The 27,502-nt window shown below is 49.9% G+C and overlaps 1 protein-coding gene across 1 annotated transcript in view; it reads right to left on the reverse strand.

The window, feature by feature from the left end:
* Window positions 1–27,502, reverse strand: part of LOC140395143 (dedicator of cytokinesis protein 7-like) — a 353,436-nt gene that overhangs the window by 280,967 nt on the left and 44,967 nt on the right. Inside the window, exons 9-13 of the mRNA XM_072482618.1 lie at window positions 26,458–26,538; window positions 22,878–23,037; window positions 18,403–18,479; window positions 15,388–15,481; window positions 8,775–8,937 (exon numbers count right to left, since the gene is read on the reverse strand). Of these exons, the coding sequence (XP_072338719.1) occupies window positions 8,775–8,937; window positions 15,388–15,481; window positions 18,403–18,479; window positions 22,878–23,037; window positions 26,458–26,538 (575 nt within the window). The remainder of the gene's footprint in view (window positions 1–8,774; window positions 8,938–15,387; window positions 15,482–18,402; window positions 18,480–22,877; window positions 23,038–26,457; window positions 26,539–27,502) is intronic.

The raw sequence follows: 27,502 nt of genomic DNA on the forward strand, positions 1-27,502 counted from the left end.
ATACAGTCACACCCACTAAACATTGTCCATGAGCGCAGGCTGCGCCTGGCCGGAGCAACTCGGCTGATAACTCTCGAGGACCCAGCTCACCATGCCACGTGAGATTTAACAGGACATTTGGCAATTTTGTATATTACAGTGAGCAGCTAGTCTTGCTTTAGTATGCAAGCGGGACCAGGTGGAATGGTACTTGGTGTAGGGTCCCCCAGGGTGCCAGGCTAGTGGTACCTGGGTAGCATTGTGCCCTGCCCTTATTAGCTGGGGGGCTTGGTGACCTTCTGCATTTGGTGCCCCGAACTCTTCCTGAAATGAGACGAAGGGGGGGGGGATGTCTGGGAGTCGCATTTGGCGCCCCGAAATTAGACTCAGTGCAGCCTCAGCGGGGGGTTCCCCACTGAGGTCCCGAAATGAAACCGATGGATAACGGGGTCTTTCTCGGCGCTGCAAGAGCTGGGAAATACCCGGCTAAGCACGCTCGACACGGGACCCTGTTTCATTTCTGTTCGATCACACCCCATGTGAGGAAAGGGTAGGCATCATCAATGGTACTTCAGATGGTTAGCCATTCTGTCAGCGTTGACCATTTGGGTCATGCGCACTCTCAAGCCTCACACTGATTGGCTGTAGTGCCTCGCGAGATCTAACCCGATCTGGCGAGACATTGTGATGTAAATCTGGCACATTGTGGGCGGGATCACCTTTTAGCAAATCTGCGTACTAAAGAGAGACAGCTAGTCTCACTTTAATGTGCAGATTCCTGAGGTACCTGAGGCGTAGAATCTATCTCCTTTGCCACAGAGAGAGCAGCACGGTAGCATAGTTGCATTCACAGCTCCAATGTCCCAGGTTTGATTCCCGACTTGGGTCACTGTCTGTGTGGAGTCTGCATGTTCTCCCTGTGTTTGTGTGGGTTTCCTCTGGGTGGTCTGGTTTCCTCCCACAGTCCAAAGATGTGTAGGTTAGGTGGATTGGCCATGCTAAATTGCCCTTAGTGTCCAAAGATGTGCAGGTTAGATGGGGTTACTGGATGGTGGGGATAGGTTGGAAGTGTGGGCCTAAATGGGGTGCTCTTTCCAAGGGCTGGTGCAGACTTGATGGGCTGAATGGCGTCCTTCTGCACTGTAAATTCTATGATACAATGATTCTTGGATTCGACCTCGGGTAAGCGCCGTTCAGTACTGATCTCCACAAATGGGTACCGGACAGCACTCTTAGGGGTCTCCCAGGGTATCGGAGGCCCCCAGTTGCATGTCCTTTGGGCAGGTGGCACCCCAGCACTGCTGGTGCCACCTGGGGACCCTAGCAGTGCTAGGTTGGCACTGCCATGGTGTCAAGCTGCCATTTTTTACGCATTGGCGATCGGGCTGAGGGTGCCCTGTGTGGGTGTTGGGAGGGCGCAGGGGAGTCCGGCTGTGAGTTGGGGCTTGAGGAGGTGTCGGGGGTCGCTTCGGGGCTCCAGAGATTAGAATGACATTTTTAAATGGCGTCCCGAACTCTCGCTACACTGACGCGTTCTGGCGAGCGGAGCTCCTCAGTGCACGAAACGGGGCTAAGTGTGACTTCAACCGTGCGTTCCCTGCTAAGGCCTCCTATCTAATACAAAGTGCTGTTTTATAGCTGTGTGTTTTTGGCGCTCGCTATGTGACTTTGTTCCCATTTAGTTAAATCCCGCCCATAAAATGCTGCCTTTCTCCCATCTGTCAATTTATGATCCCAAGGTGGTTGAAATTCTGGCAGAGAAAGCTGGCAAGGCAGCTGACGGGTTGTCCTCCACTTTTCCCATCAGAGACAACACTTTTTTTTTTTAAATAATATTTTATTGAAAATTTTTGGTCAACCAACACAGTACATTGTGCATCCTTTACACAACATTGTAACAATACAGATAATAATGACCTTTTTTAAATTTAAACAAAAACAACAACAAATAAATAAATATTAAATAACAAAAAATAAAAACTAGCCCTAATTGGCAACTGCCTTGTCTCAGGCCACACCCCCCCCCCCATCCCCCCCCATCCTCCCCCCCCCCCCCCAAGTCCTGGGCCGCTGCTGCTGCCTTCTTTGTTCTCCCCTATCTATCGTTCCGCAAGATATTCGACGAACGGTTGCCACCGCCTAGTAAACCCTTGAGCCGACCCCCTTAGGACGAACTTAATCCGCTCTAACTTTATGAACCCCGCCATATCATTTATCCAGGTCTCCACCCCCGGGGGCTTGGCTTCTTTCCACATTAGCAATATTCTGCGCCGGGCTACTAGGGACGCAAAGGCCAAAACATCGGCCTCTTTCGCCTCCTGCACTCCCGGCTCTTGTGCAACCCCAAATATAGCCAACCCCCAGCTTGGTTCGACCCGGACTCCTACTACTTTCGAAAGCACCTTTGTCACCCCCATCCAAAACCCCTGTAGTGCCGGGCATGACCAAAACATATGGGTATGATTCGCTGGGCTTCTCGAGCACCTCGCACACCTATCCTCCACCCCAAAAAATTTACTGAGCCGTGTTCCAGTCATATGTGCCCTGTGTAATACCTTAAACTGAATCAGGCTTAGCCTGGCGCACGAGGACGACGAGTTTACCCTGTTTTGGGCATCTGCCCACATCCCTTCCTCAATCTCCTCCCCTAGCTCTTCTTCCCATTTCCCTTTTAGTTCGTCCATCATAGTCTCCCCTTCGTCTCTCATTTCCCTATATATATCCGACACCTTACCGTCCCCCACCCATTTCTTTGAGATGACTCTGTCCTGCACCTCTTGTGTCGGGAGCTGCGGGAATTCCCTCACCTGCTGCCTCGCAAAAGCCCTCAATTGCATGTACCTGAATGCATTCCCTTGGGGCAACCCATATTTCTCGGTCAGCGCTCCCAGACTCGCAAACTTCCCATCCACAAATAGATCTTTCAATTGCGTTATACCTGCTCTTTGCCACATTCCATATCCCCCATCCATTCCCCCCGGGGCAAACCTATGGTTGTTTCTTATCGGGGACCCCCCCAGTGCTCCGGTCTTTCCCCTATGTCGTCTCCACTGTCCCCAAATCTTCAGTGTAGCTACCACCACCGGACTCGTGGTATAGTTCCTTGGTGAGAACGGCAATGGGGCTGTCACCATAGCCTGCAGGCTGGTCCCCCTACAGGACGCCCTCTCTAATCTCTTCCACGCCGCTCCTTCCTCCTCTCCCATCCACTTACTCACCATTGAAATATTAGCGGCCCAATAATACTCACTTAGGCTCGGTAGTGCCAGCCCCCCCTATCCCTACTACGCTGTAAGAATCCCTTCCTCACTCTCGGAGTCTTCCCGGCCCAAACAAAACCCATAATACTCTTTTCTATCCTTTTGAAAAAAGCCTTCGTGATCACCACCGGGAGACACTGAAACACAAAAAGGAATCTCGGGAGGACCACCATCTTAACTGCCTGCACCCTCCCTGTCATTGACAATGCTACCATATCCCATCTCTTGAAATCTTCCTCCATCTGTTCCACCAACCGCGTCAAATTTAGCCTGTGCAATGTGCCCCAATTCTTAGCTATCTGGATCCCCAGGTAACGAAAGTCTCTTGTTACCTTCCTCAACGGTAGGTCTTCTATTTCTCTACTCTGCTCCCCTGGATGCACCACAAACAGCTCACTCTTTCCCATGTTCAATTTATACCCTGAAAAATCCCCAAACTCCCCAAGTATCCGCATTATTTCTGGCATCCCCTCCGCTGGATCCGCCACATATAGTAGCAGATCATCCGCATATAAAGATACCCGGTGTTCTTCTCCTCCCCTAAGTATTCCCCTCCATCCCTTGGAACCTCTCAGCGCTATCGCCAGGGGCTCAATCGCCAGTGCAAACAGTAATGGGGACAGAGGACATCCCTGCCTTGTCCCTCTATGGAGCCGAAAATATGCCGATCCCCGTCCATTCGTGACCACACTCGCCACTGGGGCCCTATACAACAGCTGCACCCATCTAACATACCCCTCTCCGAACCCAAATCTCCTCAACACCTCCCACAGATAATCCCACTCCACTCTATCAAATGCTTTCTCGGCATCCATCGCCACTACTATCTCCGTTTCACCCTCTGGTGGGGCCATCATCATTACCCCTAACAACCTCCGTATGTTCGTGTTCAGCTGTCTCCCCTTCACAAACCCAGTTTGGTCCTCATGAACCACCCCCGGGACACATTCCTCTACTCTCATTGCCATTACCTTGGCCAAGACCTTGGCATCTACATTGAGGAGGGAGATTGGTCTGTAGGACCCGCATTGTAGCGGATCCTTTTCCTTCTTTAAAAGAAGCGATATCGTTGCTTCTGACATAGTCGGGGGCAGTTGTCCCCTTTCCTTTGCCTCGTTGAAGGTCCTCGTCAGTAGCGGGGCGAGCAAGTCCAAATATTTTCTGTAAAATTCAACTGGGAATCCGTCCGGTCCCGGGGCCTTTCCCGTCTGCATGTTCCTAATTCCTTTCACCACTTCTTCTACCGTGATCTGTGCTCCCAATCCCATCCTTTCCTGCTCTTCCACCTTGGGAATTTCCAGCCGATCCAAAAACTCCATCATTCTCTCCCTCCCATCCGGGGGTTGAGCTTCATACAATTTTTTATAAAATGTCTTAAACACTTCATTCACTCTCTCCGCTCCCCGCTCCGTCTCTCCATCTTCGTCTCTCACCCCCCCTATTTCCCTCGCTGCTCCCCTTTTCCTCAATTGGTGTGCCAGCAATCTGCTCGCCTTCTCTCCATATTCATACTGTACACCCTGCGCCTTCCTCCATTGTGCCTCTGCAGTGCCTGTGGTCAGCAAGTCAAATTCCACATGCAGCCTTTGCCTTTCCCTATACAGTCCCTCCTCCGGTGCTTCCGCATACTGTCTGTCCACCCTCAAAAGTTCTTGCAACAACCGCTCCCGTTCCTTACTCTCCTGCTTCCCTTTATGTGTCCTTATTGATATCAGCTCCCCCCTAACCACCGCCTTCAACGCCTCCCAGACCACTCCCACCTGAACCTCCCCATTGTCATTGAGTTCCAAGTACTTTTCAATGCATCCCCTCACCCTTAAGCACACCCCCTCATCCGCAATTAGTCCCATATCCATTCTCCAGGGTGGACGCCCTCTTGTTTCCTCCCCTATCTCCAAGTCTACCCAGTGTGGGGCATGATCCGAAATGGCTATAGCCGTATATTCCGTTCCCCTCACCCTCGGGATCAATGCCCTACCCAACACAAAAAAGTCTATGCGTGAATAGACTTTATGGACATAGGAGAAAAACGAGAACTCCTTACTCCTAGGTCTACTGAATCTCCACGGGTCCACCCCTCCCATCTGCTCCATAAAATCCTTAAGCACCTTGGCTGCTGCCGGCCTCCTACCAGTCCTGGACTTCGACCTATCCAGCCTTGGTTCCAACACCGTGTTAAAGTCTCCCCCCATTATCAGCTTTCCGGTCTCTAGGTCTGGGATGCGTCCTAGCATTCGCCTCATAAAATTGGCATCGTCCCAATTCGGGGCATACACGTTTACCAACACCACCATCTCTCCCTGTAATTTGCCACTCACCATCACGTATCTGCCCCCGTTATCCGCCACTATAGTCTTTGCCTCGAACATTACCCGCTTCCCCACTAATATAGCCACCCCCCTGTTTTTCGCATCCAGCCCCGAATGGAACACCTGCCCTACCCATCCTTTGCGCAACCTAACCTGATCTATCAGTTTCAGGTGCGTTTCCTGTAACATGACCACATCTGCTTTAAGTTTCTTAAGGTGTGCGAGTACTCGTGCCCTCTTTATCGGCCCGTTAAGCCCCCTCACGTTCCACATGATCAGCCGAGTTGGGGGGCTTCCCACCCCCCCCCCCCCCCCTTGCCGGTTAGCCATCATCTTTTTCCAGCTTCTCGCCCAGTTCCCACGCGGCTGTATTTCTCCCAGACGGTGCCCCCCCGCCCATCCTTTCCCGCACCCACTCCCCCCTTTCCCCAGCAGCAGCAACCCAGTAATTCCCCCCTCCCCCCCCCCCCCCCCCCCCGCTAGACCCCCCGCTAGCGTAATTACTCCCCCCATGTTGCTCCCAGAAGTCAGCAAACTCTGGCTGACCTCGGCTTCCCCCCGTGATCACGGCTCGCCCCGTGCGGCGCCCCCTCCTTCCTGCTTCTCTATTCCCGCCATAATTATCATAGCGCGGGAACCAAGCCCGCGCCTCTCCCTCGGCCCCGCCTCCCATGGCCAACGCCCCATCTCCTCTCCCTCCCCACCTCCCCCATCACCACCTGTGGGAGAAAGAAAAGTTACCATACCGCAGGATTAATCATACAATCCCTCTTCGCCCCCCCCCCCCCCCACTCGTCCCACCACTTTGTCCAAACGTTCATTTTCGTAGTCCAATCATTCCAATTTTTCTTCTACAATAAAAGTCCACGCTTCATCCGCCGTCTCAAAGTAGTGGTGCCTCCCTTGATATGTGACCCACAGTCTTGCCGGTTGCAGCATTCCAAACTTTATCTTTTTTTTGTGAAGTACCGCTTTGGCCCGATTAAAGCTCGCCCTCCTTCTCGCCACCTCCGCACTCCAATCTTGATAGACGCGGATCACCGCGTTCTCCCATTTACTACACCGAGTTTTCTTCGCCCATCTAAGGACCATTTCTCTATCCTTAAAACGGAGAAATCTCACCACTATGGCTCTGGGAGCTTCTCCTGCTCTCGATCCTCGCACCATAACTCGGTATGCTCCCTCCACCTCCAACGGACCCGTCGGGGCCTCCACTCCCATTAACGAGTGCAGCATCGTGCTCACATATGCCCCGACGTCCGCCCCCTCCACACCTTCAGGAAGGCCAAGAATCCTCAAGTTGTTCCTCCTTGCGTTATTTTCCAGTGCCTCCAACCTCTCCACAGATCGTTTCTGGTGTGTCTCCTGTATCTCCGACTTCACCACCAGGCCCTGTATGTCGTTTTCATTCTCTGCTGCTTTCGCCTTCACGACCCGAAGCTCCTGCTCCTGGGTCTTTTGTTCCTCTTTCAGCCCTTCAATCGCCTGTAATATCGGGGCCAACAACTCTTTCTTCATTTCCTTTTTTATCTCCTCCACGCAGCGTTTCAAAAACTCTTGTTGTTCAGGGCCCCATATGAAACTGCCACCTTCCGACGCCATCTTGGTTTCTGCTTGCCTTCCTTGCCGTTGTTCCAAAGGATCCGCTGCAATCCGGCCACTTTCCTCTCCTTTTTCCATCCATGTCCAGGGGGAACACCCTTCTGGTTTACCGCACGGTGTTTTCAGCCGTTAAAATTGCCGTTGGGGCTCCTATCAAGAGCCCAAAAGTCCGTTTCACAGGGAGCTGCCGAAACGTGCGACTCAGCTGGTCATCGCCGCACCCGGAAGTCCTCCAGAGACAACACTTAAAAAATCATAAAATTCTGCCCAATGAGATGGCTGGAATATAAATCATTCTGAGGCGATGCTCTCCGTACAAAGCTGAGTTCTCACAGCAGAGTCAGAGCTCAGAAGAGTTTACGCACTCAAAATGTTAATGTGATCGTGATCGTAGGGCCTCATCGCACCCATTTTGGGATGCAACAAGGCCATTAAATCTCGTGAGAGACTCGCAAGATCTGCGACACTCGGGACGCCTCAGGCTTAGCGATCTGGATATTGCCCTCACTGGGTGGGATCCAGATTTGCATATATAAGTGAGCAGTAAGTCTCACTTAAATATGTCTGTGCCGGGATCTCCCAAGGCCCAAGATTGAACGCCCGCAGCTGGGAGACTTTGCCATGAAGCCCTTTAGCACTGGTCCACACAAATGGGGCCGAGGCCAGAAAAAAAAAATTCCAGTTGATAGCAGGGTTGTTCCGGGCGCTGCAGGCACTGAGAAACACCCCGCTAAACGTTCCTAAAACTGGACTCTTTTTCCCCCCCCCCCGTTAAATCGCGCCCTCTGTTTCCCTCTCCACAGATGCTGCCAGACCTGTTGAGACTTTCTGGTATTTTCTGTTTTTATTTCCGGTTTCCAGCATCTGCAGTAATTTTGCTTTTATTTTATTGCATTAGCGATTTTACAATACAAATTTTCAAGCACATTGGCAAAAGAAAATGGGAGAGGCGGACCCACAATGTTACGCTGGCAACACAGACACCGATTGAGCCCGCTGTGACTTCAATCGCGGCCTCTGACTAAAAGGACGTCCCGATCTGAGAAAAATACAAATTTAAAAAGGATCTCTTCCTTTTGAAAGAGCACCCTAACCCAGGCCCACTCCCCTTAATTCAACCTTTCGACACTCAGGGGTAATTTTAGCAGGGTTAATCCACCTAACCTGCACATCTTTGGATTGTGGGAGAAAACCGGAGCACCGGGAGGAACACGCAGACACGGGGAGAAAGTCCACCCCTGCATTCCTCCACCTAACACCCCCAGGCAATTACTAATGGAACTCAGCCATTCTCAATAATACCAGCAGCACCTCACAGCACTGAGGATCCGGGTTCGATCCCGGCCCCGGGTCAATGTCCGTGTGGAGTTTGCACATTCTCCCCGTGTCTGCGTGGGTCTTACCCCCACAACCCAAAGCTGTGTAGGGTAGGTGAATTGGCCACGCTAAATTGCCCCTTAATTAGACAAAAAAGAATTGGGTACTTTATATAAAAATAATACCAGCAGCACTCTCACACCTTATGGGCACCACAACAGAATCATGCTGCTTCAATCTGTCCCCATCTGTCACCGTCCAGAATGATAAAACCATCTGTGAATAAAGGCTGCAAACTCCCACTTACCTGTACATTGTGTGTGGAGTGGAAAGCCCTGGCAGAGGGAATTCTAAAACTTCCAAAGCCAGCTCTGAATTCTCATTATTTGGTGACTTTAATTCCAGAAAATCCGGGGTTAAACAAAAGGATGGGGTGTCTTTAACAGCGGTCACTTCAAATCGAAAAACACCTTTGAACGAAAGTAAAGAATCTTGTTAATGTATCTCAACCCAAACCAGTGCTCAGCCCATCCAACAACCACATTCAATCCATCCAACAGCTACATTCAACCCATACATGCAGTGCACTGTGCTGTGCAGGATCCCCAAGGGCAAGGCAGTATAATACAGAGTGTAAAATTCCCAGGGAGTTGGCGACGTTGGGGGAGAGGTTATGTTACAGAGTGTAAAATTCCCAGGAACAGGGTTGATGTATTGATGTGTTACAGAGTGTAGATTGGCAGGGACTGGGGGGAGGAGAGGGGTGCAAAGGGGGGGGGGATGTATTATACAATGTAGGTTGGCAGGGACTGGGGTGTATGGGGTGTGGACGGATATGTATTACAGAGTGTAGATTGGCAGGTTCTGGCCGGGGGGGGGTGTTTTTTCAACAGATGGTAAATGGGCAGAGATTGGGGGTGGGTGTTGGGGTATGTATTACAGAGTGTAGATTGGCAGGGATTGTGGTGCTGGGGCATGTGGGGTATGTATTACAGATGGTAGATTGGAAGGGGCTGGGGTGTTGTGGGTGTATGTATTACAGAGTGTAGATTGGCAGGTACTGGGGTGTGGGGTATGTATTACAGAGTGTAGGTTGGCAGGGACTGGGGTGTGTGGGGTGTGGGGGTATGTATTACAGAGTGTAGATTGGCAGGGACTGGGGTGTATGGGGTGTGGACGGATATGTATTACAGAGTGTAGATTGGCAGGTTCTGGCCGGGGGGTGGGGGGGTAGTTTTTTCCAACAGATGGTAAATTGGCAGAGATTGGGGGTGGGTGTTGGGGTATGTATTACAGAGTGTAGATTGGCAGGGATTGTGGTGCTGGGGCATATGGGGTATGTATTACAGATGGTAGATTGGAAGGGGCTGGGGTGTTGTGGGTGTATGTATTACAGAGTGTAGATTGGCAGGTACTGGGGTGTGGGGTATGTATTACAGAGTGTAGGTTGGCAGGGACTGGGGTGTGTGGGGTGTGGGGGTATGTATTACAGAGTGTAGATTGGCTGGGACTGGGGTGTGGGGTATGTATTACAGAGTGTAGGTTGGCAGGTGCTGGGGTGTGAGGTATGTATTACAGAGTGTAGGTTGGCAGGGAATGGGGTGTGTGGGGGTATGTATTACAGAGTGTAGATTGGCAGGGGCAGGGGCTAGGGGGGGTGGAGTGTGGGGTATGTATTACAGAGTGTAGGTTGGCAGGGAATGGGGTGTGTGGAGTGTGGGGTATGTATTACAGAGTGTAGATTGGCAGGGACTATGGTGTGGGGTATGTATTACAGAGTGTAGATTGGCAGGGATTGGGTGTGGGGTATATATTACAGAGTGTAGATTGGCAGGGATTGGGTGTGTGGTATGTATTACAGAGTGTAGGTTGGGAGGGACTGGGTGTGGGGTCTGTATTACAGAGTGTAGATTGGCAGGGATTGGGGTGTGGGGTATGTATTACAGAGTGTAGGTTGGCAGGTGCTGGGGTGTGAGGTATGTATTACAGAGTGTAGGTTGGCAGGGAATGGGGTGTGTGGGGTGTGGGGGTATGTATTACAGAGTGTAGATTGGCAGGGGCAGGGGCTGGGGGGGGGGTGGAGTGTGGGGTATGTATTACAGAGTGTAGGTTGGCAGGGACTGGGGTGTGGGGTATGTATTATAGAGTGTAGATTGGCAGGGATTGGGGTGTGGGGTATGTATTACAGAGTGTAGGTTGGCAGCGACTGGGTGTGGGGTATGTATTACAGAGTGTAGATTGGCAGGGATTGGGGTGGGGTATGTATTACAGAGTGTAGATTGGCAGGGTTTGGGGGTGGGGTATGTATTACAGAGTGTAGATTGGCAGGGATTGGGTGTGAGGTATGTATTACTGAGTGTAGATTGGCAGGGATTGGGTGTGGGGTATGTATTACAGAGTGTAGATTGGCAGGGATTGGGTGTTGGGTATGTATTAGAGTGTAGATTGGCACGGATTGGGTGTGGGGGTATGTATTACAGAGTGTAGATTGGCAGGGACTGGGGTGTATGGGGTGTGGACGGATATGTATTACAGAGTGTAGATTGGCAGGTTCTGGCCGGGGGGTGGGGGGGTAGGTTTTTCCAACAGATGGTAAATTGGCAGAGATTGGGGGTGGGTGTTGGGGTATGTATTACAGAGTGTAGATTGGCAGGGATTGTGGTGCTAGGGCATATGGGGTATGTATTACAGATGGTAGATTGGAAGGGGCTGGGGTGTTGTGGGTGTATGTATTACAGAGTGTAGATTGGCAGGTACTGGGGTGTGGGGTATGTATTACAGAGTGTAGGCTGGCAGGGACTGGGGTGTGTGGGGTGTGGGGGTATGTATTACAGAGTGTAGACTGGCTGGGACTGGGGTGTGGGGTATGTATTACAGAGTGTAGGTTGGCAGGTGCTGGGGTGTGAGGTATGTATTACAGAGTGTAGGTTGGCAGGGAATGGGGTGTGTGGGGTGTGGGGGTATGTATTACAGAGTGTAGATTGGCAGGGGCAGGGGCTAGGGGGGGTGGAGCGTGGGGTATGTATTACTGAGTGTAGGTTGGCAGGGAATGGGGTGTGTGGAGTGTGGGGTATGTATTACAGAGTGTAGATTGGCAAGGACTATGGTGTGGGGTATGTATTACAGAGTGTAGATTGGCAGGGATTGGGTGTGGGGTATATATTACAGAGTGTAGATTGGCAGGGATTGGGTGTGAGGTATGTATTACAGAGTGTAGGTTGGGAGGGACTGGGTGTGGGGTCTGTATTACAGAGTGTAGATTGGCAGGGATTGGGGTGTGGGGTATGTATTACAGAGTGTAGGTTGGCAGGTGCTGGGGTGTGAGGTATGTATTACAGAGTGTAGGTTGGCAGGGAATGGGGTGTGTGGGGTGTGGGGGTATGTATTACAGAGTGTAGATTGGCAGGGGCAGGGGCTGGGGGGGGGTGGAGTGTGGGGTATGTATTACAGAGTGTAGGTTGGCAGGGACTGGGGTGTGGGGTATGTATTATAGAGTGTAGATTGGCAGGGATTGGGGTGTGGGGTATGTATTACAGAGTGTAGGTTGGCAGGGACTGGGTGTGGGGTATGTATTACAGAGTACAGATTGGCAGGGATTGGGGTGGGGTATGTATTACAGAGTGTAGATTGGCAGGGAGTGGGTGTGAGGTATGTATTACAGAGTGTAGGTAGGGAGGGATTGGGTGTGGGGCCTGTATTACAGAGTGTAGATTGGCAGGGTTTGGGGGTGAGGTATGTATTACAGAGTGTAGATTGGCAGGGATTGGGTGTGAGGTATGTATTACTGAGTGTAGATTGGCAGGGATTGGGTGTGGGGTCTGTATTACAGAGTGTAGATTGGCAGGGATTGGGGGGTGGGGTATATATTACAGAGTGTAGGTTGGGAGGGATTGGGTGTTGGGTATGTATTACAGAGTGTAGATTGGCACGGATTGGGTGTGAGGTATGTATTACAGAGTGTAGGTTGGCAGGGACTGGGGTGTGTGGGGTGTGGGGGTATGTATTACAGAGTGTAGATTGGCAGGGACTGGGGTGTATGGGGTGTGGACGGATATGTATTACAGAGTGTAGATTGGCAGGTTCTGGCCGGGGGGGGGGGTGTAGTTTTTTCCAACAGATGGTAAATTGGCAGAGATTGGGGGTGGGTGTTGAGGTATGTATTACAGAGTGTAGATTGGCAGGGATTGTGGTGCTGGGGCATATGGGGTATGTATTACAGATGGTAGATTGGAAGGGGCTGGGGTGTGGGGTATGTATTACAGAGTGTAGGTTGGCAGGTACTGGGGTGTGGGGTATGTATTACAGAGTGTAGGTTGGCAGGGACTGGGATGTGTGGGGTGTGGGGGTATGTATTACAGAGTGTAGATTGGCAGAGACTGGGGTGTATGGGGTGTGGACGGATATGTATTACAGAGTGTAGATTGGCAGGTTCTGGCTGGGGGGTGGGGGGGTAGGTTTTTCGAACAGATGGTAAATTGGCAGAGATTGGGGGTGGGTGTTGGGGTATGTATTACAGAGTGTAGATTGGCAGGGATTGTGGTGCTGGGGCATAGGGGTATGTATTACAGATGGTAGATTGGAAGGGGCTGGGGTGTTGTGGGTGTATGTATTACAGAGTGTAGATTGGCAGGTACTGGGGTGTGGGGTATGTATTACAGAGTGTAGGTTGGCAGGGACTGGGGTGTGTGGGGTATGGGGGTATGTATTACAGAGTGTAGATTGGCTGGGACTGGGGTGTGGGGTATGTATTACAGAGTGTAGGTTGGCAGGTGCTGGGGTGTGAGGTATGTATTACAGAGTGTAGGTTGGCAGGGAATGGGGTGTGTGGGGTGTGGGGGTATGTATTACAGAGAGTAGATTGGCAGGGGCAGGGGCTAGGGGGGGTGGAGTGTGGGGTATGTATTACTGAGGGTAGGTTGGCAGGGAATGGGGTGTGTGGAGTGTGGGGTATGTATTACAGAGTGTAGATTGGCAAGGACTATGGTGTGGGGTATGTATTACAGAGTGTAGATTGGCAGGGATTGGGTGTGGGGTATATATTACAGAGTGTAGATTGGCAGGGATTGGGTGTGAGGTATGTATTACAGAGTGTAGGTTGGGAGGGACTGGGTGTGGGGTCTGTATTACAGAGTGTAGATTGGCAGATGCTGGAGTGTGAGGTATGTATTACAGAGTGTAGGTTGGCAGGGAATGGGGTGTGTGGGGTGTGGGGGTATGTATTATAGAGTGTAGATTGGCAGGGGCAGGGGCTGGGGGGGGTGGAGTGTGGGGTATGTATTACAGAGTGTAGGTTGGCAGGGACTGGGGTGTGGGGTATGTATTATAGAGTGTAGATTGGCAGGGATTGGGGTGTGGGGTATGTATTACAGAGTGTAGGTTGGCAGGGACTGGGTGTGGGGTATGTATTACAGAGTGTAGATTGGCAGGGATTGGGGTGTGGGGTATGTATTACAGAGTGTAGATTGGCAGGGATTGGGTGTGAGGTATGTATTACAGAGTGTAGATTGGCAGGGATTGGGTGTGGCGTATATATTACAGAGTGTAGATTGGCAGGGATTGGGTGTGGGATATATATTACAGAGTGTAGATTGGCAGGGATTGGGTGTGAGGTATGTATTACAGAGTGTAGATTGGCACGGATTGGGTGTGGGGTATGTATTATAGAGTGTAGATTGGCAGGGACTGGGTGTGGGGTATGTATTACAGAGTGTAGATTGGCAGGGATTGGGGTGTGTATTACAGAGTGTAGATTGGCAGGGATTGGGTGTGAGGTATGTATTACAGAGTGTAGATTGGCAGGGATTGGATGTGGCGTTTATATTACAGAGTGTAGATTGGCAGGGATTGGGTGTGGGGTATATATTACAGAGTGTAGATTGGCAGGGATTGGGTGTGAGGTATGTATTACAGAGTGTAGATTGGCAGGGATTGGGTGTGGCGTATATATTACAGAGTGTAGATTGGCAGGGATTGGGTGTGAGGTATGTATTACAGAGTGTAGATTGGCAGGGATTGGGTGTGAGGTATGTATTACAGAGTGTAGGTTGGGAGGGATTGGGTGTGGGGTATATATTACAGAGTGTAGATTGGCAGGGATTGGGTGTGAGGTATGTATTACAGAGTGTAGATTGGCAGGGATTGGGTGTGGCGTATATATTACAGAGTGTAGATTGGCAGGGATTGGGTGTGAGGTATGTATTACAGAGTGTAGGTTGGGAGGGATTGGGTGTGGGGTCTGTATTACAGAGTGTAGATTGGCAGGGATTGGGGGTGGGGTATATATTACAGAGTGTAGGTTGGGAGGGATTGGGGGTGGGGTATGTATTACAGAGTGTAGATTGGCAGGGATTGGGTGTGGGGTATGTATTACAGAGTGTAGATTGGCAGGGATTGGGTGTGAGGTATGTATTACAGAGTGTAGATTGGCACGGATTGGGTGTGAGGTATGTATTACAGAGTGTAGATTGGCAGGGATTGGGGGTGAGGTATGTATTACAGAGTGTAGATTGGCAGTGATTGGGTGTGAGGTATGTATTACAGAGTGTAGATTGGCAGGGACTGGGGTGTGGGGTATGTATTACAGAGTGTAGATTGGCAGGGACTGGGGTGTGGGGTATGTATTACAGAGTGTAGATTGGCAGGGATTGGGGATGGGATATGTATTACAGAGAGTAGATTGGCAGAGATTAGGGGTGGGGTATGTATCACACAGTGTAGATTGGCAGGGACTGGGGGTGAGGTATGTATTACAGAGTGTAGATTGGCAGGGATTGGGGGTGGGGTATATATTACAGAGTGTAGATTGGCAGGGATTGGGTGTGGGGTCTGTATTACAGAGTGTAGATTGGCAGGGATTGGGGGTGGGGGTATATATTACAGTGTAGATTGGCACGGCCTCATGCTGGTATATTAATGGTTACCTGGAATCTTGCGCAGCCGTCTCAGCAAAGGTGATGGCTTTTTATCATCTGTGATAAACTTCATCAGGTCTTCATCACTGAGTTTATCTTCCTCCTGATCAGAGAGATGAGGATTCATTACCCAAACACAACTTCTCTGACAATCTGACAATGGGGCCACACTGAAGTACAATCAGATGACAATAATAATAATCTTTATCGTCACAAATAGGCTTCATTAACACTGCAATGAAGTTAATGTAAAAAGCCCCTAGTCGCCACACACTGGCGCCTGTTCGGGTACACTGAGAGAGAATTCAGAATGTCCAAATCGCCTAACTAGCATGTCTTTCGGGACTTGTGGGAGGAAACCGGAGCACCCGGAGGAAATCCACGCACACATGGGGAGAACGTGCAGACTCCGCACAGACAGTGACCCAAGCTAAGAATCAAACCTGGGACCCTGGCGCTGTGAAGCAACAGTGCTAACCACTGTGCTACCGTGCCCCCCTCAAAGTGTCAGGACAAAGCATTCAAATGTCTTACATCACCCTGAGCAATGTGGGCTTTGGAATGGTGAACCTCCGGCAATGCTAGGAGGAGTTTAAATGCCTTTCAGCTCCAGGAGAATGAATGCATCCAGTTTGTGATAAGATCCATGAAGTGAGGGAGCTTGATGGGCTGAATCGGAGTCTTGAATCCAGCTCCTGAGATTGGAGGTCAGTCTGTCAGTACCTGGTAGCACCCTTCCTGACCTCTTGACCCTTACTGACCTGTGTGTGAGTTTAATAAATAAACTGGTGGAAAGTTATGGTAATGAGTGACATTTACCATAACAGCGATCAATACTCTGCGGGGCAGATGGAAGGATCTTTACTCAACAGAGATATGCCTACCTGGTAGCTCATCATGTATATAGTAAAAGTAAAGCAGTTTGAAATAACCCTCCATAGTCACACCAGTTACTCATGATAAGATTGACAATGCAACCAGCACAGGGAACCATTAATAATATCTGCGGGTCAACGATAGACCTTCCAACTGTCAACTAACAATAGTATTTACAGAGATTAAAAAGGAAAGAACTCATATTTGTAAGCGCCTTTCACAAGCTCAGGACATCCTACAGCAATAGACTTTTAGGTAAAATGTGATTGCTGTCGTAATATAAGGAAATATTAGGGCAGCACGGTAGCACACTGGTTAGCTCCAGGGTCCCAGGTTCGATTCCCAGCTTGGGTCACTGTCTGTGCGGAGTCTGCACGTTCTCCCCGTGTCTGCGTGGGTTTCCTCCCGGTGCCCCGGTTTCCTCCCACAGTCCAAAGATGTGCAGGTTAGGTGGATTGGCAATGCTAAATTGTCCTTAGTGTCCAAAAAGGTTGGGTGGATTTACAGGGGTAGGGTGGAGGTGTGGGCTTGGGTAGGGTGCTCCTTCCAAGGGCCGGTGCAGACTCAATGGGCCGAATAGCCTCTTTCTGCACTTTAAATTCTATGATTCTATGAAAATAGCTCTCAGTCTGCACTTTGCAAAATGCCATAAATAGCAATGTGATAATATCCACCTAATCTATTTTAATAATGTTGGCTGAGAGATAAATACTGGCCAGGATAACTGACAGTAACTCCCCTCCTCGTCTTTGAAATAATGCCATGGGCTTATTTACATCCAAGTGAGAAGGCATATGTGGTATACCTTTAAAGTCTCATCCTTGAAAAGGCAAAATTGACAATGCAGCACTCTTTCAGTCCTACACCGGGGTGTCAGTCTGGATTTGGAGTGGCAATTGAACCAATGTTCTTCTATATAAATGTGAACCTTTATTTCTTTCTTCTAGCTTAGAGGTGCGGCTGACATGTCCATCGGTAACACTGAGGTTGTTCATCCATCAAAATTCATTTTATTTACTTTATTTTGCAGACACCGTTGTTATATCAGCGAACAAAACAACAGCTGCCTCAGATGTATCGCCTATAATGTAGCAAAATGCCCCCGACAATAGGCATACAAATGTCGAGCCAAGAGGAATTGCCTTGCTGGGCTGACCAAAAAGCTGGTTTGAAGAGGCAGATTTTAACACAAGCGGAGGCAATTGGAGAAGGCACTTCAGAGAATTGTATTTAACAGGAAGAGGGTATGATAAAAAAGGAAATGCATAATAGACTAGAATCTGACAATATTGAGAATTTGGGGAGAGTGGAACCCAAAGAGGTTCGAGAAATAGGAGAGACAAATAATAATAATAATCTTTATTGTCACAAGTAGGCATACATTAACACTGTAATAAAGTTACTGTGAAAAGCCCCCAGTTACCACACTCTGGCACCTGTTCGGGTACGCAGAGAATTCAGAATTCCAAATTACCTAATAGCACGTCTTTCGGGACTTGTGGGAGGAAACCTGAGCACCCGGAGGAAACCCACGCAGACACAGGGAGAACGTGCAGACTCCGCACAGACAGTGACCCAAGCGGGAATCGAACCCGGGACCCAGGAACTGCGAAGCAACAGTGCTACCCCTTGTGCTACTGTGCTGCCCACATAAGAACAACAGTTTTCATTTAGGCATAGTGGGGGACAGGGAACCAAGTCCCTTCTCCCACTCCACAGACAGGACCCAAAGCAGGAGCATTTCTGCACCTGGTGCTCAATCTATAAATGTTGATGAGGCCGAGTCCAGAATCTTCCGTGGAGTCAGTTTGTTACAGCAGGTGGACACTGATCCCCTGCTGTTGATCTCTCAGTCCAAGCAGTTTGGGGTTCACACAGAGAATAGGCATTCGGGAAATATCCCGCAGGATTCCTATAACACACATGTACAGAAAGTGAAGTTACACAGAGTTAGGGAAACTGAATAAAGAGGAAGTTTACAGTGAAAGCAGAAACAGAGGTTGGTACGAGTGTCACCAGATACTGACAAGAAGCTATGAAGGAAACGCTGGGACTGCTATCAGCAGCAATCAAGCCAAGTTGAGAGAAGTAAAACTCGTATCTGGGGTTGGGAGTCACTCTGTTTGCTGCAGTGTGCAGTTACCTTACCTGTTTATTGAATGTGTTGAGGCTGTGCTGTACGGATCCAAATGGGAGGATGTTATGCTTGTTGTCACTCCCACTGCCTATGTGCAACACACAAAGGAACCATTATAGGAATCAAATGCAATCAGTTCCACTTTCTCAAAGTTCCACAGCTATTTTTGTTAGAATCACTACAGGGCAGAAGGGAGCCATTTGGCCCATCAAGTCTGCACCGTCCCTTGTAAAGAGCACCCTACTTAAGCCTACGCCTCCACCCCATCCCCGTAACCCAGTAATCCCACCGAACCTTTTGGACATTAAGGGGCAATTTATCATGGCCAATCCACCTAACCTGCACATCTTTAGACTGTGGGGGGAAACCGGAGCACCCGGAGAAAACACACGCAGACACGGGAGAAAGTGCAAACTCCACATAGACAGTGACCCAAGGCTGGAATTTAACCCGGGCTCCTGCTGCTGTGAGGTAACAGTGCTAACCACTGTGCCACCGTGTTGCCCATTAATTTATTGTTTGCAGGGTTATGGCAAGGAGCAAGCCAGCAGGATTAATTGGATAGCTCTTTCCAAAGAACCAGTTCAGGAATGATGGGCCAAGTGATCTCTTTCCATGCAGTATGATGCTCAAGTTGGGATCACGGGCGGGTTTCTCCGACCCCCGCCGGGTCGGAGAATCGCCGGGGGCTGGCGTGAATCCCGCCCCTGCCGGTTGCCGAATTCTCCGGCACCGGATATTCGGCGGGGGTGGGAATCGCGCCGCGCCGGTTGGCGGCCCCCCCCCCCGGCGATTCTCCGGCCCGCGATGGGCTGAAGTCCCGCTGCTGGAATGCCTGTCCCGCCGGCGTGGATTAAACCACCTCTCTTACCGGCGGGACAAGGCGGCGCGGGCGGGCTCCGGGGTCCTGGGGGGGGGGCGCGGGCCGATCTGGTGCCGGGGGGTGCCCCCACGGTGGCCTGGCCCGCGATCGGGGCCCACCGATCCGCGGGCGGGCCTGTGCCGAGGGGGCACTCTTTTACTTCCGCCTTCGCCATGGTCTCCACTATGGCGGAGGCGGATGAGACCCCCTCCACTGCGCATGCGCGGGGATGCCGTGAGCGGCCGCTGATGCTCCCGTGCATGCGCCACCCGGCAAAGTCATTTCCGCGCCAGCTGGCGGGGCACCAAAGGCCTTTCCCGCCAGCTGGCTGGGCGGAAATCAGTCCGGCGCAGGCCTAGCCCCTCAAGGTGAGGGCTCGGCCCCTCAAGATGCAGAGAATTCCGCACCTTTGGGGCGGCGCGATGCCGGACTGATTCGCGCCGTTTTTTGCGCCGGTCAGCGGACATTGCGCCGATTGCGGAGAATCCCGCCCCTTCTCCACTCCCGCGCCGAAGTGCCCACGCCATTGTGAACGCGGTTGAGGTTCACGATGGCGCGAAACGGCCCCTATCCCGACCGATTCAGGGCCCGATAATGAGCTAGGAGCGGGGCCGCGTCATTTACACGTGCCAGGCCTTGTCGGCACGTAAAGGCGGTGCCACATACATGACGCGGTCAGCGCCGCATATCTGGCGTCATATCTTGGGTTGCGCCAACCCTCGCGTGCGTGGTTGCCGTCCTCTCCGAGTCTGCCCCGCAAGAAGATGGCAGACGGATCTTGCGGGGCTGCGGAAGAAAGGAGGTCCTCCTTCAGGGAGGACGGCCCGACGATCGGTGGGCACCGATCGCGGGCCAGACCCCATTTGAGGCCCTCCCCCCCGGTGCAGGATCCCCCCCCCCCACCCCGCAGGCCGCCCCCCCCCCCCCCCCCAGCGTTCCCGCGCTGTTCCCGCCGGCAGCAACCAGGTGTGGACGGCGCCGGGGGGTAGCTGCTGTTTTGGCCTGGCCGCTCGGCATATCCGGGCCTGAGAGTAGCAGGGGTGCCGGAGAATCGCCATTTTGGGTGTCTCGGGCGATTCTCCGGCCTGCGCCGCTTGGGAGAATCGCGGGAGGGCGTCGGACCGGCGTCGCGGGAAAATTCGGCGACCCAGACGATTCTCCCAACCGGCGCGGGAGTGGAGAATCCCGCCCCATGTTCCTAACTCACCAGAGGCGAAGCCCACAGCATGAAGTGGAATGCTGGTTTTAAAAGGCCTCTAAAAATACTCTCTGCAATAGTGAATAAAACCTGGCAAGTATAAAGGCAGTGTTTTGCCCAATCTCACCAGTTTCCCAACCAGTTAAGATTGCCGTTGTAACACTTAACTGCCCAAGAACAAGCCACTGACAGCAAACAGGCAAACATCAGACCACATGAGCTGATGCTTCCACAAGGCCATGCCTCTTATCACTGTCCGTGTGGAGTTTGCACATTCTCCCTGTGTTTTCATGGGTTTCGCCCCCACAACCCAAAGGTGTGCAGGGTAGGTGGATTGACCACACTAAATTGCCCCTTAATTGGAAAAAATTAATTGGGTACTCTAAATTTATTTTTTTAAATGTACGGCCACCTTCCAAGGTGATGATGATAAAATAAATAAGGCACCATCAGGGGAGTGTGAAGAGAGCGATATTTCCTGTAATTCAAAGGTCCATCAAAACTCATCACTCTCTAAGAAAAAGACATTCAAATCCAAAAAGTACTAGATATTGAAACAATGGCTGCCACAGGCAGACCCACTCAAAATCCCTTGGAAATACACAATGTGTGAAGTGTAATAAGCCAGGCCACAGCCAATGCAGAGAGATTGCAAGTGACACAGGGAGTGTCAAGAAGGTTTTCAGCCCAGCGCCGAGGACCCGGGTTCAAATCCCGGCCCTGGGTCACTGCCCGTGTGGAGTTTGCACATTCTCCCCATGTCTGCATGGGTTTCACCCCCACAACCCAAAGGTGTGCAGAGTCGGTGGATTGGCCATGCTAAATTGCCCCTTGGTTGGAAAAAAAATAATTGGGTAGTCTAAATATAAAAAAAAAAGAAAGTTTTCAGCCAAGGATACAGGCTAAAAGGTTGTGCTCTGTCTCCCTCTAGCTCTTTTGGAACAAGTGTATTAACTGGTTTAGAAGTCAACGTTACTGGAACTCTACCAGCGAACCGAGATCTTGTAATAAGGGCAACCACTTCTATACCTTCTTTTAGAAGACAGGTTTAGATAAAGGATCTGGATCGGCGCAGACTGGGAGGGCCGAAGGGCCCGTTCCTGTGCTGTAATTTTCTTTGTTCTTTGTTCTTTGTATCCAAGAAACCAGCTAATCCAAATCAACCGCAGTGTCTAAAATCCATGCCTCAAGGACAATCAAAGGACATTTAATTGCACACTCTTTCAACTGTTTTTATTAGACTCCAGCTTCTTTTATTTCTGATACCTCTGTGTGACATCACATTTTTAGAATTTTTCCCTCGGGATTAGTGGTTAATAAATTTGCTCTTTAATTCAATAAAACCATGTTTGATTGGCTCCTTGCTGCTCACTGTATCAAGAGTTAAATGTGGGCCAGAATTCTCCGGCCGTTTGGGATTCTCTGTTCCTGTCAGCAGTGCAACCCCACTCATGGGTTTTCAGGCAGGGTGGGGTGGCTTCAATGGGAAATCCCATTGACAAGCATCGGGAGGAGAGAAATCCCGCCACCATTGAACGGCGCACCGCCGAGGAACACACGGCTGGGGGAACCGGAAAATCCCGTCCGTATTCTGATTTGGAAAAGGAATATCCTTTTGAAAAAGAAACTTTAACCTTTGCTGTGACCAACCAAGGAGGTTGAATAGAGGGGAGCCAGTTCATCCCTTCTCACCTGGTCATAACAATGCAAAGGCGCACTGCTCGTTGACACATCAGCTTCACTGCAGACACTCGGCGTCTTGCTTGTGGGCTCTTGTGGGCTCCCAAGGCCCACAGTAGTCAGCTGCCAGGTTTAAAACACTGAACTTGTCAGACCTGGCAGACGTTTGTATGGTGTTCAAGATTGGAATTCAACCAGCACAGGGTAATCACTTCACTTCAGCTGTGGTGACTGGACCACAAAATAATACGCACCAAACTTGATGAATTGTGTTAAGACCTCCCTTTCTCTGGGTAACCCTCCCCAGTAATATGCTCAAGTGCCCACATGGGTGGTTCGGAATGGAATGTTGAAAGGCTATCAAAGTTAACGGGGAAATCAAGGCTAAACTCACTCCCATCCTCACCCGACATGTGGAAACACACATAACTACGCGGCCCCCCTCCCTCCACCACACACACACACACATGTGCGCGAATACAGGCACACATGCATGTACACAGGCACACGGATGTGCACATGGTGGTGTGCCAGTGTCATTGACTAACACTGGGGTAACTGTAAGTGATCAGGAACTCTGATTGATTCGTCCCTTCCCTGACAGAGGTCAGTTGTAACTCTGGCTGAGGTTAACGAACTGGCAATGGAGACCAAAGCCTCCCATGGTGTGATGGAGCGGTTCACTAAACCAATAGGTCAATATGAATCACTCAGATTTACAATCTGTTATTTCCTTTCTGGCCTACCTGCAATAATGCTCCCTCTGTCCAGTGAACTCTGAGAACCACGGTTGGAAATGAGACGCATGAGGTCGACTGCAGCCCAGGCGAACGGCATCCGATACAACCTCAGCCGCTGACAGGAGGAAGCCGCCTGGAACCGAAGTTTTCCAATCTTTTCTTTACTCTGGAAGATATTTTAAAAATTCAGAAAATGTTTTTTGAGGCATGAGTAAAATCCGTGGATATTTGGATGGTCCAGCAGAGACCAGGCTGCTGGGCAGATGTGTAAAGTCAGTCAGAGCAGTGCAGGAGGATGTTTATTTTGCATCTTGAGGGTATAGTGGTGGACAGGAAAGTGGAGCTATAATCAGATCAGCCAGGATCTTTTCAAATTACAGAGAAAGTTGGAGGGGCCAAATGGCCTATTCCTGCCTCTACAGTTGTTTGTGTGTTTGTTCTCAAACAACAGAACTATAACAAAATATCTGGCCATAATCATATTGCTCTTCATGGGACTTTGACGTGCAAGAATTGGCTGCAATATATCCTACATTGCTATAAACATAAAGTCATTTAAAGCACAGAAGGAGGCCATTCATCCCATTGATTGTCCCCCCCCCCCCCCCCCCCCGTGGGACAATCCAGTCAGCCCCATTCCCCCGCTCGATCCCTGTAAGTTTATTTCCTTCAATTACCCATTCAGTCTCCTTTTGAAATCAGTGATCTATTTCCACTTCACCACTCTTGTGGGCAGCAGGTTCCAGATCATTACCACTCGCTGTGTGAAGAAGTTCCTCCTCACTTTCATACTCTATCTCGTGCCCAAAATCCTAAATCTCTGTCCTCTAGCCCTAGCCATCATCTATTAGGAAGAGTTTTTCCTTGACCACCTTATCTAAGCCTGTTATAAGTTTGTAGGCCCCTATCAGATCTGCCCTCGATCTCCTTTGCTCCAAGTAGAACAACCCCAGCCTTTCCAGCCTAACCTTGGAACTAAAACCCTCCTTATCCCTGGAACCATTTTGATAAATCTCCTCTAAATCCTCTTCAAGACCTTCACATCTTTCCTAAAGTGTGGTCACCAGAACTGGATGCAATACTTTGGTTGGGGCCTAATCAGAGTTTTAGAAAGGTTTATTAAAACACCCTTGCATTTGTGCTCAGTACCTCCATTTTTGAAGCCAGAGGTCCCATATTCTTTGCTCGCCCTCTCTCAATATACCCTACCACATTCAAAGATCGATGCATATTAACATCAAGGTCCCCCATGACTGCACATTCCATAGAACGCTATCATCAAGTCTATATTGCTCCTCACTATTTCTCCTGTCAAAGTCCATCATGTCACACTTCTCTGCGTTAAATTTTATCTGCCACTTGCCTGTCCATTCTGCTACAGGCACGTCCTATCAGCCTCATGTTTTGTCACTCCTCCAAGTTCGGCATCATTGGCAAACGTTGACATTTTGCTGTGAGTTCCAAGATCTAAGTCATTTACATACAGGGGAAAAAGGCAGTGGTCCCAGCACTGATCCTTGGGGAATACCACTGCCAACCACCCTCCAGTCCATAAAATGACAACAATCTACTGCAATTCGCTGCTTTCTCCGCTGAAATCAATTTCTTGCCGAATTGTACACCGACCATCCTATGCCACAAGCCTCAGTTTTGTTAACCAGCCTTTTATGTGGTAACTTGTGAAATGCTTTCTTGAAATCCATATAGGCAACATCCACAACCTTGCCTTAATTGATTGTCTCTTATACTTCATCAGAAATACAATTAGAGTCGTCAAGCACAATCTGCCTTTTTACAAATCTGTGCTGGCTCTCCTGAATTAACTCAAACCTCTCCAAGTGCCTGTTGATTGTTTTTCCTGATTTATGGATTCCAAAACCTTACCCACCACTGATGTTACATTAACTGGCTTGCAGTTACTTGGACTTTCCTTGCACCCTTTCTTGGATTGGGTTGAATTGGATTTGTTTATTGTCACGTGTACCGAGGTACAGTGAAAAGTATTTTTCTGCGAGCAGCTCAACAGATCATTAAGTACATGAGAAGAAAAGGGAATAAAAGAAAATACATAATAGGGCAACACAACATACAAGGTAACTACATAAGCACTGGCATCGGATGAAGCATACAGGGTGTAGTGTTAATGAGGTCAGTCCATAAGAGGGTCATTTAGGAGTCTGGTGACAGTAGGGAAGAAGCTGTTTTTGAGACTGTTCGTGCGTGTTCTCAGACTTCTGTATCTCCTACCCGATGGAAGAAGTTGGAAGAGCGAGTAAGCCAGGTGGGAGGGATCTTTGATTATGCTGCCCGCTTTCCCCAGGCAGCGGGAGGTGTAGATGGAGTCAATGGATGGGAGGCAGGTTCGTGTGATGGACTGGGCGGTGTTCACGACTCTCTGAAGTTCCTTGCGTTCCAGGGCCGGGCAGTTGCCATACCAGGCTGTGATGCAGCCCGATAGGATGCTTTCTATGGTGCATCTGTAAAAGTTGTTAAGAGTTAATGTGGACATGCCAAATTTCCTTAGTTTCCTGAGGAAGTATGTTGTGCTTTCTTGGTGGTAGCGTCGACATGGGTGGACCAGGACAGATTTTTGGAGATGTGCACCCCCTAGGAGTTTGAAACTAGGAAATCTTGAACAAGCATATGACATTTTCCGCTCTCCCCTATATCTAGGGAAGATTGGAAGATTATGGCAAGCCTTTCCACTATCTCCACCCCCCCCCTCCCCCCACTTCCTTTAGCAACCTAGGCTGCAAGCCGTCCATACTAGGTGACCTATCTACCCTAAACATAGCCTCCCTTTCCAGAATCTTCTCCCTTTCAATTTTCACACTATCCATTGTCTCCAACAATATTTTGTCAGATTCCTCTTCCATAGTCAACACTGATACAAAGAATAAAAGCATAATATCATGCATTCTGGAAATCTGAAATAAGTACAGAAAATGCTGAATAAACTCAGCAGGTCTGGCAGCATCTGTGGAGAGAGAAAGTGAATTGACGTTTTGAGTGCGTATAACTCTTCATCTGAGCTCTGACTCCACTGTGAGAACTCAGCTTTGTACGGAGAGCATTGCCTCAGAATGTCTTTATATTCCAGCCCATTTCATTGGACAGAATTTTAGGATATTTGTAAGTGTTAACTCTGGAGGGAAAAGTGGAGGGCAAGCCGCCAGCTGCCTTGCCAGCTTTTCCCGCCAGATTTTCAAGGACTTAGGTGTCATAAATTGACAGATGGGAGAAAGGTGGCATTAAAGATTGAGCTGTAGATGGTCCGTGTGGCACAGAGAGATTATATTGAGATTATGAGACTGACTATTCCAGCAAGAAATCCGTCCTCTATAAAACATTCGAAATCCATCTAAGATTTTGATTAAGATTCATGAGAAGTGCTGGAGAGGATCTTTGTAGAGGAGATACTGCTTTGCAGCAGTGTTGTACTGCAGTAGGTAATTGTTTACTGTTCTTATTTTGCTTCAGTATTTTTCCAGTATTGAGGCTTCTGGGTGATGTGCAGATGGTCCTTGGCCTCCTCTCCATGGGGGGCAGGGGAAAGAAGAGTTTCTGGAAGGTTCCATCCACGTACCTTGGCTGTCTCGCTCTCTTTGATGGTCGTGTATGGCTCCACGCAGTCAGCGATACTGCCCTGCTGCAGCACCTTCTCTACCTGCAGCACACAAAGTGGAGACACTCTGAATGAACAAAAAGGAGACCATCTTAAAACAGACATCAAACAGAGCATAAACAGCAGACCTCTCAACATCCAGTAAAGGACCTCCACCCAAAGCTCTAACTTACTGTTTGGTGTTGGTTTGGCTCAGTTGTTCAGACCCTCACCCATGTTGGGAAATTGGGCATTCAAGCCTCACCCCAAGACCCGAGTAGTTTTCTTGGGAAGAATAAAAAAAAAATAAAAAATTTAGAGTACCCAATTATTTTTTTTTTCCAATGAAGTCGCAATTTAGCGTGGCCAATCCATCTACCCTGCACATCTTTTGGTTGTGGGGGTGAAACCTACGCAGACACGGGGAGAATGTGCAAACGCCACATGGACAGTGACCCGGGGTCGGGTTTGAATCCGATCCCTATGGAGTTCCTATTTGCATACCCCATTCTAAATCCGTAAAGTATGGGACCCGATCTTAAATTTATTTAAAAAGTCCATTCTGGGCAAGATTAGAGAAGTTGTTCCCAGCGCTACCCCGCTATCTAGTGGCACTCTGTTTCTTTTTGTGGGCCTCAACGAGGAACACCCGCCGAGGCCACACTTGGTCACATTTCCTGTACCAAGGGGCTCCGATGAGTGGAGCTCCTCAGTGTAGGAAGAGATTGGGGTGTCATTTTAAAATGGCACCCCGATCTCATGGATGCCTGATGCAAGCCCCGAAACCTCCGGTTGGGGAGTCTTCGAGCCCTCCCGCACCAACCTCACATGGACAGAGCACACCTGGGCCCTATCTCTGGCGTGGGCAAAATGGCACTTGTGCACCTTGGTAATGCCAGTCTGGCACCCAGGCTGTGCCCCTGCCTGCATGGCAGTGCCACCTGGGTACCCTGGTAATGCCAGACTGGCATGCAGGTGGCACTGCCAGGGTGCCAGGCTGGCAGTGCCAAGGTGCCTGGGGGGCTTC

Source organism: Scyliorhinus torazame, chromosome 18, assembly GCF_047496885.1.
Source record: "Scyliorhinus torazame isolate Kashiwa2021f chromosome 18, sScyTor2.1, whole genome shotgun sequence".
Lineage (NCBI taxonomy): Eukaryota > Metazoa > Chordata > Chondrichthyes > Carcharhiniformes > Scyliorhinidae > Scyliorhinus > Scyliorhinus torazame.